We start from the raw sequence: 19534 nt of genomic DNA, 5'->3' as shown, positions 1-19534 counted from the left end.
ATGTAATAGGTGTAAATTGAGGTTTGCTGTAATTACAAGCTCTTGAGGCTAAAATGGTGATGCGCTGCAGGGGTAATGCAGAGCGGTCAATGATAACAAGGCCCCATTTAAAATGGTGGGATTTGTTTACAGTGAATTCCTTTCTGTCACCTCATATAAATTTCCCAGCACTGTGAATAACAGGCTGGTAAGAGCCTATCTCAGGCAGTGCCTTGTAACCACAGAGGAAGAAAGAGTTGGGATGGGTCCAGTCACAGCAGTTTAAAGAGATATAAGAAGGTCACTCAGAATTTATGAGTAGGTCATCAAGGATCCAAGCCTTTGGCCAGAATCAGAGAAATGGTTAAAATGTCACTCAGTGAAATGGTCAGTTTATCCAAAACACAAGGGGGTGAATTCTCCAAACAGTATCAGCATCTTATTCACCAACCACCTGCTATTCAATTTAACTATGCACTAAATGCATTTAAAAATAGCACTTTATAGTGTAGCAGATCACTGTAGTCTGAATAATTTGCACATTTGATTTTTGGGTGCGTTTGTTCTGTTACCTGATTTGTATAGTTTTAGTGAATCGGATGCTAAAACAACGAATACAACGTTCAGAAATAAACAATTATAAATTCCCTTCTAAATTGCTTATATTCAGTTAGTAATTATACAAGAGAACATGTATTAGAATTTACAGAGAATTTACTGTATTAAAGATTCAGAGCAATTACTGTGACAATCTGGAGTAAGACAGGACTCAGACTCATATGTTTTGCCACCAATAAGTAAATGCGCTGTTTCTTGTGTATATTTTAGCGTAACGTGTTAATAAAAATCAGCTGCATTTTAGACTAAACAAGGACGTTCATAGATATCTTAACAAAAAAAATGACTGTTCCATGCTAGCAAATAACAAAAATGCTTACACAAAGCAAAGCAAAAAGTGTACACAAAGCTACACTTTTCAAATAAGTCTTATAAATAGCATGTGAACCACAGGATGTAAACAGATAAATAGTTATATTGCTCATAATACACCCAGAGTATTTCATATCATGATATGATGACCAAGAAAACAGATGTCATTAAGTGGAGCTCAGGAGTCTGCATCATTATTATGTCTATTTAGACTACTAATGAGTTTAATGGTGACAAGATCAAGCCTGGCATTTTAAATATGTATAGCATCAGCAAATGACATGAAATACAGGTACACCTTCTGTTCTGTGCTCTCAGTGGCACTTTTGGCTTCTAAACTCCAGATGTAACATACTATAAATGGGAAAGGCTGAATGGTGGGGGGAAAAACTAAATAAAGGGACAGTTGTAAATGAGCTTTGTGACCCACCTACTCAAAAGGACATAACTGAATCAAGGTTGAATGGGTGGATATGATAGGTTGTCACTGCTGTTAGTACTGAGATACATGATATTGTGTTATACTGTTACATCCGGTTGAAAGATTTTATTGTGTTAGTCTACTGAAACATTAACATTCCTAATATGATCTTTTTCCAACACCATAGACTATAAGCACCCTGGTGGTGAAAGCAGCTAATGTGTCCGGGGTCTACTCCTGTACAGCCAGGAATGAACTTGGGAACCAGACCATGAGAATCCCTTTCTATGTAGATGGTAAGTAGGTCACCTGCAATTACTGAAAGAACAATCCAGTTTTAAAATAAAAATTTGCCACCTACCTGTGAAGATGTCTTGTAAGATATGCAGTTCAAAACATTGAAATTGTGCAATTATTAAACTTCATTTTGTACAAGTTTACTTTTAAGGGCCAGATCTGGTATAAATGTAATAAAGTTGATTTAGTCATTAAATATTGACTTAAATATTCATCACTGTAAACAATAAGTTACCAATCAAAACAGTTTTTACAGTTTCTGGAAAGACAGTCTCTGTTTTATAATGGCCCTGCTGCTGGGTAAATAACCTTTATATGTAGTTGACCAGAGTCAAATGTTCCCAAAATGAGAACTCCATCCACTGTAAAGAAGTGCATCAGCTGTCATATCATTCAGTCACTGCCTAGATTGTCATTGTAGTCAAGTGGGCTGCAGTACAAAATACCAAATTGTTGTTTTAGTTAGAACAAAAGGAGTCGACTACACCACCCTAATAATTTCACCCAGGGAAATATGAATAAAAAAGTCACAAGCTCATTTCTACATGAAATAAGGGCATGAGACACTAGTTCAAAACAAAAACGTAACCATTAAAAATGGGTAAAATCAGGGAAAATTAAAATTCAAGTCAGTAGAGCTGCAGCAATGGTAGTCGCAGATGCAATTTAAACAGTTGCAGGTCTTCTGGCTGCATACATAGAATCATGGGGAAAGAGTAATTTTACATTAAAACATCTTTAAGGATCATGCCAAAAGATGCAGTATAAAACAATTGCAAGGCAGAGGCTTACCAGCAGAAAGGCCACACAAACCACCAAAAAGGAACACAAACACTGGGCAGAGAGTAAAAACTGCCTCAGGCACACAGCTCCACAACAAAATAAATTCTTGCAGAACCCAGTTGGCACACAATGCAATCTAGCCCTTAACAAATTGGGGGACACTATATGCAGGACAGAGCAGCTATTGCAGAAGTACACAAATAATTCAATGAAAAAACAAAATCAAGGGGTTGGTCTCAGTATCACAAAAACCAGATACACATTTTATTATACAAATTTATGTAAACAACAAAACAAAAAAGGGTGAAGACAAAATGGAAAAAAAAATAAATAAATCAAACAAAAGGACCAAATACTAGGAACAAAACAGAGCACTTAAGATGACCAAAAGTTCAATCTCATAACCCAGGCAATTGGAGAACGGGCAGCCATACCCAAAACCAGAGTCAACCTAGGATGAAACGATAAAATTCACTCAATTCAGGTGGCTGAGAGTTGACTGGTACACAAGAGGAAGCAAGCCAACTAGGGCACAAACATAGAACATGGACTACTAAACACCAACATGGACTTAAAACAGAACCAGTAAATAAAAAATGAAGATCAAACACACCTCAGAATAAATAATATGCAAAAAGTTAATTTAAAAACACCAAAACATCTCCAACTTCCACTCCACCAGCACATAAAGCATGGAGCAGCAGTTAGCCAAACTGCTAATGATACATGGCTCCCAGGTGATGCAGTCCATTCCTGGAAGAGCAGACAAAATTCCAGGTGATATGTCCAAGCCTTAATATACAAATTGAGCATGATTCTGATTGGTCAACTATAATCAGAGTCACCTGAGTGGTAAGGCGTCACTTTAACAGGGAGGTGACAGCCTATCCTGCTACATAATGATGAGGAAAAAATGAGCTGGAAAGAACGGCATCTGTCACTGAGAAATGGAGTTGATGGAAAAAATGGTGGATGTCAAGTGGCAGGTAGCCAGAACAGAATAGGATACCCCAGAGATAATGATGTGCTATGCAAGAGGTGAGGATGACTTTGTGCGCCAGAATGCTGCTCAGAGGGGTGAAATAGTAATAACAGCTGTGTTCTCTTCTGGGACGAGGATTGCTGTGAATTAACAGGCATTTCACAGGCTCCCTGGAGGCCTGGCCTCAGTCTGGTTCCTATTGTAGTGCTTTTCATTCGCCAGCAACGTGCTTACAATTAGGAGTGATGAAACAGGAAATAACTTCAAATTTGACACTGGTGGCATGTCAATGTGTAGCTTAGTGTGTGTAGTGTTGGCTAGAGTAGTACTACCTCTTTCAACAGTACTACAGTCTATGGTGTATTTTCGGGACCTTTAAAAGGCATTTGGTTTTGTGAGTTATTCATGCTTCGTCTGAATGTAGAATGTTGATTATGCATGAAAAGCATGCAATAAAAAAGGATTGTCTGTGAGCATCAGTCCTTTATTGTCTTGTTCTCTTGTATCTTCACTAGATCATCCACAACCTTTTGAAATTGAGCCCTCGACAGCCGTTGTAGGAGATGACATAACATTGACTTGCAGGGGCACAAGATTCCTCTATGATAGGTTGAGTTGGCACGATCCACTGGGCCACACAGTGCCAAATAGCGAAACCATTCTTCGGATCCAGCCGTACACCATATCTTTGTTAATCACACTGCCAAATGTCTCCAGAAATCACACTCTGGGCTATGAGTGCCAAGCTGTCAATGCCATCTACAATAAAGTGGTCAATACAACATCTGTTTTAACTATTGATGGTGAGCTTTCTTCTGTCAAGCACCAAACATATTTGGTCTTTGTCTAAGCATAAGCATATATCATATCACATTTCAGATATTGGAACAGATATTGCTGGTGCATGATATGTTATCATAATAATATATAATAATAATAATACAATTTTTTTTTTTTTTGTTTTAAATAAATAAAATAATATATATATATATGGAAGTTATTTTACACAGTATAACTCTCATTTGACTGAAACAGATAGGCAAGTGCCTTGGCTGATGCAGAATTTGACCAATCAGGATGTGAACAGCAGTAGCACCCTGACATTGGCCTGCCTGGCTCATGGTGTGCCAACCCCTTATATCACGTGGTACAAAGACAAGATTCCTGTCACAGAGGGACCAGGTGAGGAGCCATGTTGGGGAGTAGTTGTGTAGCATCATAAAATGCTATGTTACTGTCTGTTTTGCTATGCCATTTTTGACAAAAGATTGCACGTACTGCTTTGCATTTATAGCTTCAATGTAGTTAGTTAGTTCAGTGTAGTTCATAGTTACAATGTAGCTACTTTTTTTGTAACTTGTAGTGTAACTTGCATGACTGTAGTTTAACTACTTTAAATTTTACATATCTTGTAGTTAAGCTAGCTAGCTGTTTAAAAGTAGCTTCCCCAACAATAGTAATAGTTTAATAGTTGTGAGAACAACAGAGAAATGCTTTACAGTAAGACAGTACAATCTTACTAAAACTCTACTTTTAATAATAGTATGAATATAATTATGTTTAAATACATTTTAAAACATGTATATTCTGTAATTGACAGTAGTATGTTCAAATAAAGCTATGAGAGGCTATGCATTGGAGTGATTTTACTATGGTTAAGGAGTGAAAACCCCTTCTTTATTTATTAGCCGAACTGTAGCCTGTGTACGGTTGCCTGTAGCAACTTTAATTAATATAGAATTCAACTTGTGTGTAGTCACGGTAGTGCATATATTGCCTGTTTTATAAGGGCTTTAAGGATGGCTCATCCAATAATTGTTCTTACTATCTGTTTTATAAGGTAAATAAGTAATTAATTAAATAAGGGAAATGTTTGATTCATCTTTCTAAAAATGCTTTTCAGGAATCAGTCTAAAATATGATGGGACTCTGATCATTGAGAGGGTGAAGAAGGATGATGAGGGCATGTATGAATGTCACGCCAGCAATGCTGAAGGTATAGCAATATCCAGTGCCGTCATTACTGTAGTGGGTGAGTACTGAACCATTGACTAAGTCTTTCCTTTCTCTTCTTTTATTTATTCTTCAGCCATAATTAGAGTATAAAGATTGAATCATTTTCTCAGTCAGTCAATATAAGGACAAACTGTGCATATTTAGACAGTTACATACTGAAAACTGTTATGAAATGTTTTAAGCACTTACAAAGACATTGCAAAGCTTCATGAATCAAAATCATGCCAGGAATACCATGCAAATTCCAGACACTCTTTTTATAATGGTGGTCTGGGAGTTGAAGTGAGGGTCTTTTCACAAGGGAGCTGACCTCTTCACAGTCTTTAGCGAGGTTCATTAATAACCAGCGGGACATCTCCTTAAAGAAGTAGATGGTTTTGAAATTTGGAGCAGGCTGAAGGGAAGAGTAATGGTCAGCTAAGGTGTTCTTATTGGTGCTTTCCACAAAAATCTTATCCCTCCCCAAAAACCAAAGTCCCCATCCCAACAGAGATTTTTTTTAATCATACTCTTCCCTCTTACTAGAACAGATGGTCTGTACTAGTATGGTACATAAAATCCAAGATATTATGTATAGAACCCAAGCTTAACAAACTCATTCAATCAGAGCAGTGTGCATTGAAATCACTTTTTTTTTCCCATTTGGAAATAAAATTTCCATTGTGAACAGATTTGGAGCCACTTATCATGCATAGAGTAAGAATGATCCTGAACCTGGTCAAATAAACACTGCTCAAACAATGCAGCTTTTACTTTGTAGTATGTACCCAGTTTGTCAGATTAAATGAGAAAGGGATGTAAAGTAAAATGTTAAAATATCAAAACATATCACTTGGTTTTACTCTTTAAAAAGTATATTTGTTAAGACTTGGTACATGATTAAATTTGCAAATATTATTAAAATATGACTGTACTTACTGTAGGTGTAAGTAACATTTATAAGAAAAAAAAACATTGTAATAAATATAGTACAGCTGACTCAACCATTGAAAAGATGTGCTCTGTTAACACACAGGAGAAGACGGCAAACCAAACATTGAGGTTATCATCTTGGTGTGTACTGGAGCAGCAGCAACATTCTTGTGGATTATGCTCATTCTCTTTATCCGTAAATTGAGAAAGGTAAGGATTTTATTTTAACTGTACATTAAGCTAAACTGTACTAATGTGAACTCATAGATGTCGACTCTGTGTATTTTATGTACTTCAGCCCACACTAATGTTTATGTATCCTATGGTTTAGCTTTGCTCAACCATTTTATTTCTGGTGTTCTATGACAAATACTTAGTCATAGTCTTCTCCCAGAAATGTGTGTGATCAAATGTGTGCTTTTATATTTGTGGGGTATTTTATAGCAAAAGTAACTGTCAGTATCTGGTGTGGCCACCAGCTACATTAAGTACTGCAGTGCATCTCCTCCTCATGGACTTCACCAGATTTGCCAGTTCTTGCTGTGAGATGTTACCCTACTCTTCCACCAAGGCACTTGCAAGTTTGTGGACATTTCTGGGGGGAATGGCCTTAGCCCTCACCCTCCGATCCAATATGTCCCATACGTGCTCAATGGGATTGAGATCCGGGCTCTTCGCTGGTCATGGCAGAACACTGACATTCCTGTCTTGCAGGAAATCATGCACAGAACGAGCAGTATGGCTGGTGGCATTGTCATGCTGGAGGGTCATGTCAGGATGAGCTTGCAGGAAGGGTACCACATGAGGGAGGAGGATGTCTTCCCTGTAACACACAGTATTGAGATTGCAGACAATGACAACAATCTCAGTCTGATGATGCTGTGACACACCGCTCCAGACCATGATGGACCCTCCACCTCCAAATCGATCCGGCTCCAGAGTACAGGCCTTGGTGTTACGCTAATTCCTTTGACGATAAATGCGAGTCCGACCATCACCTTGAGACAAAACCGCGACTCATGAGTAAAGAGCACATTTCACCAGTCCTGTCAGGTCCAGCGAATGTGGGTTTGTACCCATAGGCGCATTGTTGCCTGTGATGTTACAACAGGCCAACAAGCCCTCGGTCCAGCCTCTCTTAGCCTATTGTAGACAGTCTGGGCACTGATGGAGGGATTGTGCATTCCTGGTGTAACTCGGGCAATTGTTGTTGCCACCCTGTACCTGTCCCGCAAGTGTGATATTCGGATGTACCAATCCTATGCAGGTGTTGTTACACATGGTCTGCCACTGAGAAGATGTTCAGCTGTCCTTCCTGTCTCTCTGTAGCACTGTCTTAGGTGTCTCATTGTATGGACATTGAAATTTATTGCCCTGGCCACATCTGCAGTCCTCAGGCCTCCATGCAACATGCCTAAGGCACATTCACACAGATGAGTAGGGACCCTTGGCATCTTACTTTTGGTGTATTTCAGAGTCAGTAGAAAGGTCTCTTTAGTGTCCTAAGTTTTTATAACTGTGACCTTAATTGCCTACCATCTGTAAGCTGTTATTGTCTTAACGACTGTTCCACAGGTGCATGTTCATTATTTTTTTATGGTTCAATGAACAATCATGGAAAACTTTGTTTAAACTCTTTACAATACAGATCTGTAAAGTTATTTTGATTTTTACAAAATTATCTTTAAAATACAGTGTCCTGAAAAAGGGATGTCTTGAGTTTATGTCTATGGTAATCCCATTGAAAAGATTTTTTTATTTCTACCAGCCAAGTTCAGCAGATTTAAAGACTGGATACCTGTCCATCATCATGGACCCAGACCAAATCCCCCTTGATGAGCATTGTGACCGTCTGCCCTACGACAGCAACAAATGGGAGTTTCCTAGAGACCGCCTTAGACTTGGTGAGTTCAAAGATTCTTTTAATTTACTTCAAAAAAATAAAAAAAAATATTTGTTTTCAGAGCAAGTAAGGTTGTTTAAACAAGAATGCATTGCAGAATCACTAGATGATTCTTTGATTCGTTGGCAGTAATTGTTTGGCGATTGGCAATATTGAGTCAATATCACAACTGTTTACTTTTACAGATGGTTTGAACATGTAGATGGTTGAATCACCACTGTTCAGACTGTCGTTCTAACATTCTAATTAAATCATGTAATGTTGCAGCCTCTTATAAAGTTACCAAAACACTGGCAAGTAACTCTGTTTTATTTACTGGCCAAAGCCCATTGTTTCTGCAAGTGTTACATTTGTACCCTGCAAAAAAGATGAACACAGCTTAACCAACTCTTTCTGCTTTTTAATTGCCTTCAATCTCAGGTCTGTTGTCTAAGAATGGTGGACATCATTAAGATTGTGTTTTACAATTCAAATATTATGCTATTATTTATCAGCGACCAGCTTCTGTCATTCAGTCTTAACTGCCCTATGAATTCTCCATGGAGGGCCAGCCAAGCCACCCCAACCTCAGCAGACTGTTTTAATTACAGGCTCACATCTTTCCTAACAGGGCATCCTGTCTGATTTATGAGAACCGTAGACATGGCAAGCTCATGTAGACACTCTCTCTCTCTGTGTTTCTCTAACAGGTAAAACTTTGGGACATGGAGCATTTGGAAAAGTTGTTGAAGCCTCTGCATTTGGCATTGACAAGGTGTCTACTTGCAAAACAGTGGCTGTGAAAATGCTGAAAGGTAACTGTAATATGTTTGTTATGGGTATATAGTGGGGTCTAAATGTCTGAGAACACAGTGAAAATTTAACCCTGCAAATAAACAAAGTTTTTCAGGTCATAAATCAATTGAGCACATTTGTGACATTTTCCATGTTAATTCTATGCTAGATGAACTCCTATATTTATTTAAGATGTCCATGCTTCCATGAAACCACACAAATTGCTTTTTGGAATGTTCTCAAATCATGCTGGGATAACATGGATCATCAGGTTTTGCATAAACTTGTGAAGTTCATGCCAGCTCGAAAAACAAATTGGAATAAAATAAGTAATGCAAAATAGAAGTATTTTCACAAGTGGTCTTTAACCCCATTGTATAATGCCATCAGATCAACAAAAATGCAACATAAGAACAAACAACTAGATGCACATAGTTTGACATAGAGGTTGTTCCTGTCAGTTTACTAACATTACTAATTTTCCCTATTAGACAGATGAAATCCTTTTTTTTTTTAATGGCAGTGTTGCATAAATTGGCCCCATGAATTGAATGCAACCATTTGTTTGATTTATGAACAGAAACCTGTCCATAGTGGATCTTTTTACTTTCATGCACATTTCTCGTTTACTGTACATATGAAGATAATTAGTTGCTGTTCATGGAATTGTATGTTGCGATTACATGATGGTCCACAGATATGAAACCTTGGACAAAAAGTATACAAATAAACTGAATGTGCAAATACTCATGTAGCATTTATTAATGACCCCTGAACGGATGTTTCAAGATCACACTGAACCAGAATCAACAAGGTTCCCCATCTGAAATTGACTGTTGCATTTCAAAATGTACAATACAACACAACAATATTGAATCAACCTGGGCAATTCCTCATAGTAAACGTCCCACAGAGAAAAATGTTTGGAGCTGTTATTACAGTAATATTTCGGTCCTCTTGAGGTTGTCTGGTTGTCTGGACCATAATGTTTGCAGAGTAATTGGTGTAGTGTACAGAGTGAGTAGTGGTGATGATATTTTGTTCTTGATGATTATAAATCTGCTGACTCTTTAGATGCGCAGTTCCACTCCTATCATTGTATTAATCGTCCTTATGCATTAATCATGGAACGAGAGGTAAACTGACTCCTCCTCATGCACCCCAGGTCAGTTCATAATAAAAAGTAGTTCCCTTCATTTGATTTCCTACTGATTTTCTACTGCCTACACAGATTTTAATTCCATAATATGGTGATGCCATGCTGATAAACAATATAGTCATTGTTTCCTCATTTTGGAAAAAATGTCAAAACAATGGCACCTATTTTCATCTAAAAAATCCCCTAATTTTAAATGCAAAGCTAAAAAACAAATAGACTGTCTTGAATAAACTTCATGCTAGGTTCATTCCATCCCCTACTTTAAACAAAGAGCGCTAATATTCCTCTCAGTAAAAGTCACTGTGAGGCATCTTTGATATGAATCATGTACGAATTACTGCTTAATGTTGAACATAGCTCTCGTGTGTCAGTTTGATGGGCCTTAACCGCAGGAAACCTGACGTGTTAAAAAAACAGCCCCCAGTCTGACTCCATGACCTCTGAAGGTCACTAGGATAGTGTCCCTGACCCGCATACTTCCCTTGCATAATGTACAAACTTCTGAGAACTGGAAAATTTCTTTCCAGTTTCTTTTGTTCAAATCTTTTAGACAGTTTATAACAATGTTGCCTCCAGATGCTGTTCTCAGTGGTCATGGTAGAATTTATGGTGTGCGTAATGTTTTAAAGCTTCTTATACAATATAAAACACAATTTTGTATTTTCCAGTGATTTTCTCACACTATCTTTATCAAAATGCTCCTTGTGCTGTTTTAAGTTAGGACACGTGGTTGTTGCATTGCTTTTTTCTGATGTTGTTGCATTGCTTTTTTCCAAAAGTCTGTTTCTTGTTTCAATCCCCATATATCTTGCGCTAAAGAACATTTTACTCTTAAACTGCAAGAAATGTTATATCAGTAACCTAAAATATGTGCTTAATTTGGTAACTTGTAAATTAACTGGTTTCATTCAAGTCAAACAGTCTGGAAAATTCTACGAATTCATATCAGGGCCTCCCTTTTAATAGCTATGTTTAAAACTAGCTAAACGTATTCTTCAGATTTTATAATATAATGTAAAATTTATTTGATAATAATCTATTTTATTTTTATCATTATTATTACCATTATTCTCATCGTTTTTATTTCCCTAATTTTATATTTTCTTTCTAAATTGTACAGCACTTTGGTTTAACTCCTGTTGTTTTTAATGTGCTCTATAAATAAAGTTTGACATTACTTGACATGAAACATATTTAGTATGAATGAATAAACTTGACTGCATTAGGTCAGGAATTTTTAAGGGTCACTCCATAAGGTAACAACCGCACGTCTCCACTTTTTACAGTGTTAAGGCCAAATATATCTATTCTTAAACAGTAATTGAATAATCATCATTTACATATAGAGACAAGAAATGCAACCGCATGCTTGTGGTGAGACCACCACAACATTACACAAACACAGATTTTCCAAACATTCCAAACAAATATCTTTCCGACTTGCAAGACATTCCATTGATTTTTTTTTTCTTTTCTTCTCCTCTCAACCTCCTGTCCTCTTTCAACAGCGGGAGCTACAAATAATGAGTGGAAAGCTTTAATGTCTGAATTAAAGATTCTCATCCATATTGGCCATCATCTCAATGTGGTGAATTTGCTAGGAGCCTGCACAAAGCGTGGAGGTAAGGGGAACTTGTCAAAACTTGAGAAAATGTGTGGTATTTTTCATATTTTTCATATCTTTTTTTACTGTATGGCCAGGTCCACTAATGATAATTGTGGAGTATTGCAAGTATGGAAACCTTTCCAACTACTTAAGGAGTAAGAGGGGTGACTTTGTAGTTTACAAGGTAAGTAGTAAAGAATCTTGCTAATCATTGATGCGACTTGATGATGCAAAATATTGACTGGAATGTGTTGTCACAGTCTCAGGATGGTAAAGCCCTGCGTTCTAGCTCTGGGTGTGACCTCAGCGAGCTCATCAAGCGCAGGTTGGAGAGTGTGGCCAGCACCGGAAGTTCAGCTAGCTCCGGCTTCATTGAAGATAAGAGCTACTGTGACTCAGAGGAAGAAGAGGAAGGTAGTGGCTGAGGGTCTTCCTTCCCTGACCCCTCCTCCCTCTCACCCCACCCTTTCTCCTCTCAAGGCTCCGCTGATTATTTTTTCCCCTCAATTTGATAGGTGGCTTATTCAGGGATTCATTAAATACAAGTGATATTTTGTAAGAGCCACTTTCACCCATTACACCCAGAGCTTGATTTAATTTCCTGTCCCTAGTGCGGAGCTAGTCTGCTGCGGGTACATTGGGTTGTGTTGTCCCATGCCTGTTATTTCTGGTTTTATAAACTGTTTACTCAGGTGGATGACCCACCCACAAGACTCCCGCTGGAGTATCATTGACAAACCGCACGTTGCAGTCTGCATCTAAAAAAAGGGTGCATGTTTCATTGTGTCCCCATAAAGGATGTGTGTGTAGTAAACAGCAGGATTATGAAGGCAAAGATATTTTATCTTTAGTCATCGATTAAGGAAAGAACATAAAAAGGTCCTTAACTTGACAACTTAATAGACGGCTAAGATTTGCGGCAGAGGAGATTCTAGGAAATTCTTATAGATTCTTAGAAAAATGCATTACAAAACTTTGGTTTTGCTGCTAATAACCTTTTCCCCTTTTCATGCAGAGCCAGAGGATTTGTATAAGAAAGTGCTCACATTGGAAGACTTGATTTGCTACAGCTTTCAAGTGGCTAAAGGCATGGAGTTCTTGGCTTCACGAAAAGTAAGTCACCTCTTTGACAACTAAGTATTTCTAGAAAAATGTTGCTCGTAACCCTTGCAATGAATTACATTCATGGTGTATTGTGTCAGCTCATTTTGTTCTAATTTTCCTTCTACATAATTTCTGTTGTGGTTATTTCTTTTTAATTGTAATAATCAGTCTCGTTATTTTGGCAACAATTTTGTTTTATCCAAAATTCCAGAATACAAAACCCAAATCTCTTTATTGATCCAATACTGGAAATGATTGTCTCTTACACACACTCATTCACACACATCCAGCTGATGAGATTAAGTGCCACATGCTAAATTTACGGTTTAGTGTTTGTGGTTTAATCTAACCTCAGGTCAAAGTTTCCACAATGGCAGGCCCACATGTTTTACATTAGAGCAGCTTTCCATCATATGCTTCATCTGACAGCACACTTCACCACATGTTTCAAATAAAACACAAAAATGCATCTTCGATACAAGCTACACTTTTCCTAAGTACAATAAGTGAAAAATATTTTAAAATAAAGTGCATATAGTAATTATACAGCTTTCAGAAATACTAGATACTGATTGGTCAGTCGCAGCATTCTGCAGTCAAATATTTGTGTATATTGATCACTAAATTGAATATTTGACCTTTTAGTTTTTACAATAAATTTCCTACCCTATGCTAGTTCCACGTCTATAATTAGGCGCTCTGTGATCTCTTCCTTGTCATGTAATCACACAAATAATTTAAACTCAAATCAATATTTAATGTCCATTTATTTATTAAGTACCAGCCATGTACTAATTCATAATCAAAAAATAAACCTCAAGACCACTCTTTTAGGATTTATTTTGTGACAATGATTGTCTGACTGTGCACTATCCTTCACAACTACATTGCTTAAATAATCTTACGGGATATCTCTTTAAGTGCATTCACCGTGATCTGGCCGCACGTAACATCTTGTTGTCCGAAAACAACGTTGTGAAGATTTGTGATTTTGGACTTGCAAGAGATGTATACAAGGACCCAGACTATGTCCGCAAAGGAGACGTAAGTGTGGAAAATTATTTACTTTGAAACTGACCAATTATTCATATCTGTCACATTGTGTAATGAATAATCCTGTATAATTCACACGTTGTTTCAAAACTACTTAGTGTGATGGACAATCATGATAACAGTCCAAAACCACCGACATGGCTAATGTTCATCTGGAAAAGGATGTAATAATTTTGTCAATGCCAAGAGTCTTTGGCGTGCTGTTATTCATTTTATAAGCCCTAATAATATTAATCTGGTTAAAGAATGTTTTCGTTTTGGTCAAGGGTAAGCCAAAACATCATACAGATTATATAATCAAATAGACAGTTTTTTTATAAGCTACAAGTTTCTGAATATGAAATAACATAGTTCTGGAGAGCACTAACTTGGTACACTTATGTCCTACCCTTTTCACAGGCCAGACTTCCCTTAAAGTGGATGGCACCAGAGGCAATATTTGACAAGATCTATACCACTCAGAGCGATGTGTGGTCTTTCGGAGTGCTTATGTGGGAGATCTTCTCTCTCGGTAAATACCAAAGCTGTCCGAAAAGAGTATTACTCACATCCTCTGCCTTCATTTATTCATTTGGGACACACACAACATTGATCCATCAGTTCAGTAGATCCTAGTGCAGGAAAGCAATTGGGCTTATAATACTCGCTAATGTTTACTTTTACTCTGTGGTCTCTTATCACAAAACATCTTGATCTAATATTTTGTATAGATAAGATTATGGAACGATCAAAAAATAATTTCAAGCTTTTAGGAATTTTGGCGTACACTTCTTGGAACAATGATGTCTGCTCTGATGTTTTCCATGAAACAAAGTGTAGGGTTTTCCTTTCTTTCTTCTACTCAGACGTTTCCAAGACTTTGTTTGGTTGCTTTACTGGTTCGGTGCATTTTACACCATAGCAAAAACCCCAGACAGGATTCAGCACTCCAATTCAAAGTTAAACACATGGAGTAGAAAGACAGCTCAGTGCATGCTGTGCTTCACCCAAATGGAAATAAAACAAACTTGGATGGTTCTCAATCAAAGACACCTGGTAGAACCCAGGCTGCACAAGAGGTGCCCTGCGCTCTCAAACTCCTCCAGATGTAGCGGGCAATAACTGCCAGCTGCTGTTAAATTTTCCTTTGGGGAGCAAAAAGGATTGAATTGCCAGCTTGAAAACAAAAATATTCATTCTGCTAGTACAACATCTGTGAGCTTCAGCAGCAGTGTTTTAAATCATCAATTGAGGTCATTAATCAGAAGAATTTCCTCTCATTTGATCAGGTTTCCTTCCCAACTGGTAATGCAATCCTACAGTTACCAGTGTCCAATTCAATGTAAATGTTTACTTTGCCCACTTGATGAAAAAGGTTTTATAACCTGTAATCTTATATTGTATAGTGTGGCTTTGGTCCCCTTGCAAAAGCTCTGAGATTATTCAGAATAATTCCAATGTCTGTCTGTCTGTCTAAATAAAATGCAAGTTTCAAGGTAATTAACATTATTTTGGATGATATTTACCTGAAACTTATACCTTCTTTGGTTGATTTTCCTGCTGTGCTATTTATTCAACATTTGTTTTGAAATTAATATCTCATGAACCAGAAACCACAGTAAAATTCCCCAGACTGTACATTCACACTGTTACTGTAACAGATACAATGAATCCTGTTTGAGGAAATATTGTGTGTGTGTGGCGGGTGGGTGGGTGTGTGTGTGTGTGGGAGGGTGTTAGTTCAACTTAACCCAAAATACCCTCTCATGCTTTGTGTTGTGGATTTGGATTTCTCGTCCCTGTTTTTCTAGGCACTCCACATATACTCCAATCTTTTTGCAAAGTTGTAGGAGATTTAGAGTGCTATTAATATATTTGTTTTTAATGACTACCTAATCTATGTCAGAGGTTGGTTTAGATCATAGTTTATTGAAAGATGGACCCTTTCTGAGATTCATTGTTATGATCTGCATATTTTAGTGGTTATCAGATATTATTTAAAGGATTTTGGTCAAGTACAGGAAAATATTAGTTCATGAATCATGATTTTCGCAAGTGTGCTGAAAAGTCCCAACAGAAACATATCTGCAAACTCATTCCATCTTTGTCTAAAGTTTTTACGCCAGACACATTACTGAGTTGTAGCGTTTCCAAGTATATTCAACTGTCTTCATCAGCAGACCAAAAGCCCCTTTTATGCTTATTCTGATTTATCCAGCTCTTTCCCATTGATCTCTCTTTGCTACCAACCCACTTCACAGTTTAGTGAGTTTCTTGTCAGGCCCTTTGTAGTGGCCAGAGCTCTGGAAAAGTCTTGATAACCCAATTATTCTCTTACTTCTCCCCAGGTGCCTCCCCTTACCCTGGCTTACACATTGATGAGGAATTCTGCTGCCGATTGAAGGAGGGCACCAGGATGAAAGCTCCTGAATACTCCTCCTCTGAAATGTAAGAATTGCTCACTGATGCCAGATAGTCCTGGTTTTTCAACAATGAATGCATTTCTTGAATAGCAATTCAATGCTGTTAGATCTTATTCAGCATTTGGGGGACCAAAGGTAAAATGTTAAGAATCGACTATTGAACAACCCATATTGATCGACATATAATCGGAGTATTGCGATGGCCCCTTAATATCTATTGTTTTTTACAGCCCTTTAACAATTTCTATACTAAGTATAGCACGATTGCACTGGGAAGCATGCTGTTTACTTTGAGGGGGTGAAAAGTATGCTACAAACTAGAATATGTGACTTGATTCACATACAACTGAACAAAAGCAAATGTGATAATTTTTAAGGCATTTCTTTACAAAAATATTTCTAAGTAGATTCTTTCTGTGTTTTAAACAAACTTGAAGTGAGCACAAAACAAACCTCAGCTCTCTCAATAACCCCCTACAAAACTCGTTTTGGTTATTAGCAGAAACCAGCTCTCTTGGGAAAGAAAATCTGTTCCTATCGATACAGTTGAAAGAGCAGAAATATCTAATTTCATTGCTTTGACAGAAAACTGAAGCCCTAAATGGAAACAGACCAATTATTCGCTGAATGGAAGAAACAGAGAGCAGCTTCTGATTGGCAGCTAGTTTATAGTGCAGTTGATGTGTGCTAGGGATCCATTACTAGCTTACACCAATGCAGCTGACATTGAAACCCACATTAAAGGCTTTGACCTAACTTGGCAGCATGGGGTGGCCAAACACAGTGGCAGGGCCCCAGGGCATCAGACAGTGAAGTCCACAGGCAAGATACTCCCATTGTGGTTACGGGGTTAGAGAGCGAGCCAAACCAAAAACCTAAAAGTATTCAGATGTAACGAAAAAATGAGAGAAGGGGTCATGGTATCAGTTTTAAATGTGGAAAGGGAGCAGAGTAGAACTTCAGATTAGGGTTGCCTGTAAATGGGAGCATAGACTGAGAGACAATATTCAGGAGAAAGGCCTGTTTCTCATCAGAATTCTGTCTCCTAAGCACTGTACTCTTCTTTGATTCAAAACTATGGGCTCATATAGGATGGTCCTTTTCCATATCTGATCTATTGTAAACTGCATCACTTCCCCGCAATAGTGATTTAGCCAAGTTACTGAATCAACATCCTTGTTGGTCCTGGACAAACATTCCTATTAACCAATCAGATTTTAGGGTTAGGTTTATGGTTAATGTTAAGGTTAGGGATTGTGCACCATTCTTTTAAACCTAATATTGCCCTCTAAATTTAGGCAAAGGTTATGGTTAGGGGTAGGTATGTCGTTGAGACCATGTTTCTTTGAAAGGAATTTCGTTCCAGGAACATGTCTTACTTGGTAAAATAACAGTGACCTCATGTGTCAGTGTCTTGTACATTTGGAAACCTGAACAGAGCATTTATGTTTTAAAAATTAGCACGTAATGTGAGTTGTCTTACATTTGCAATCACACATGCCAAGTCTAGCCAATTGGACATTACAAGAGATCATGGAAGATGGTGATTGGAGATGACCTGCAAAATGCAGTCCAGACCTCAGGGTTTAAATGTTAGGCTCTCATGCAGTTATGCAGCTCTCATAATCACAGCCTTTCTGGTGCCAAGTTCTATTCTCCAAACCCAAACCATAAAGTCTTTCCTTCAGCTTCAAAGAACTTGTCAACTAACATTGAAGATAAGGGTAAATGTAATATACTGCATCACACTGAGAACAAGTGTGCCCCCACGTGTGCCATTCTTCAACAGACTAGAGACATTGATCAAGTTATGTGCTGGCCGAAGGTTAAACAGTACTTTATCCCTGACCCTTAGAATAGCCCTGACCCAACCTGCCCTGTTGTGAATGATGAAAAGGATGAGGGAGGGAAAGTAGTAAATCTGCTTCGCTGGTCTAGCAACTCTGAAATGAGGAATTTGACCTGCTAGATGCATCTGTCCAGACTGGACCCACTCAAGAACATACATGACACCCTTTGCATCACAGGAAGAACTGGTTATCATAGTTTTTCAACAGCTGTGGGAACGTGATCTCATGAGAATTCGTATGTATTCTTACGTAAATTTTGGTTCTAGTAGGGTGACTAAAGTGCAAATTTACAGAAGATTTACACAAAAAATCTCATCCAGGTTGAGATCCATGGGAAGCAGAATGTATGACATGTAAAGCACTTATGTGTCAGTTGCTAATAAAGGTGCAAGTGATTTAGAAGCACACATTAGCTCTGCGAAGCATAAAGGGTCAGCAAAAGGTGAAAGTTCATCAGGTAAATTAACAGACTACATATTTTTGCGACCAGGTAAAATTGATATCACATTGCTTCATTTTCCATGGCCATTCAAAATAATAGTAATAGTAAATGAAGGTACACTAATGGCATCAAATATTTTATTTTAGTACATGGACATTCAAAAGAATGTTGGACATTTATATTTATTTATATATATTTATGTTATGCTAATAGAGTGTCTTTTTCACTGTATTAAAGTTTGCATTCATAGTAACACTGTTTTGAACCCTATTATTCCACCCCACCCCAATCCCCCAGTGAAAAAAACCCAAAATGTCCTCTTTTTGGAAAACTAGAATATGGTCACCCTAGTTCGTACATACTCTTACATTTGCATATACACCGAAATGCACAATATCGTCATATTGATAGCATCTAAACGTCATCATTTTACATATTAACCCTACTGTTTGAATTGATTAATATCTAATAATTCGTTGAATTAATCAGTTAATTACAATTAATTTATAATAAATTTGTTAAATACCATCACATTTATTTAATGCAGTTGACATTATAATATGACATTTTAATGGTTTCATTCTGTTCTGTGTCATTTCTGCTACCCTATATAATGTTTTAAAGGATTATATCACTTTAACCAAGACAAGAGTTTAAAATGTTAAAATGAATAAAAACTCTGTAAACGTTTAATCATTTATTAAGTATTTAATTAAATTTTAGTTTTCCTTGGGACACAAAAGGAGCTTTCAGAATATGCCAAAAAACAAAAAAAACCACAAAAGCACCAAAAACCAATAATGAAATTAATCCATAAATTTGTTAGCTATAATCTTCAGACTGCTTTCTGTGAAGAACAGACCCAAATTCAAGCCTTTTATTAAACAATACCCATTTCCATCTGCCGCAGTGCTGTCACAC

The 19534-nt window shown here is 37.4% G+C and overlaps 1 protein-coding gene across 1 annotated transcript in view; it reads left to right on the top strand.

The window, feature by feature from the left end:
- Positions 1-19534, top strand: part of LOC127663512 (vascular endothelial growth factor receptor kdr-like) — a 63640-nt gene that overhangs the window by 32259 nt on the left and 11847 nt on the right. The window contains exons 12-25 of the mRNA XM_052155116.1: positions 1518-1626; positions 3908-4195; positions 4428-4574; positions 5296-5424; positions 6424-6530; positions 8089-8224; positions 8913-9017; positions 11665-11778; positions 11858-11946; positions 12023-12176; positions 12778-12875; positions 13788-13910; positions 14319-14430; positions 16247-16346. Coding sequence (XP_052011076.1) covers positions 1518-1626; positions 3908-4195; positions 4428-4574; positions 5296-5424; positions 6424-6530; positions 8089-8224; positions 8913-9017; positions 11665-11778; positions 11858-11946; positions 12023-12176; positions 12778-12875; positions 13788-13910; positions 14319-14430; positions 16247-16346 — 1811 coding nt within the window. The remainder of the gene's footprint in view (positions 1-1517; positions 1627-3907; positions 4196-4427; positions 4575-5295; positions 5425-6423; positions 6531-8088; positions 8225-8912; positions 9018-11664; positions 11779-11857; positions 11947-12022; positions 12177-12777; positions 12876-13787; positions 13911-14318; positions 14431-16246; positions 16347-19534) is intronic.

Source organism: Xyrauchen texanus, chromosome 23, assembly GCF_025860055.1.
Source record: "Xyrauchen texanus isolate HMW12.3.18 chromosome 23, RBS_HiC_50CHRs, whole genome shotgun sequence".
In the NCBI taxonomy this organism is placed as follows: Eukaryota; Metazoa; Chordata; class Actinopteri; order Cypriniformes; family Catostomidae; genus Xyrauchen; species Xyrauchen texanus.
This window is presented reverse-complemented; position numbering and strand designations above follow the sequence as displayed.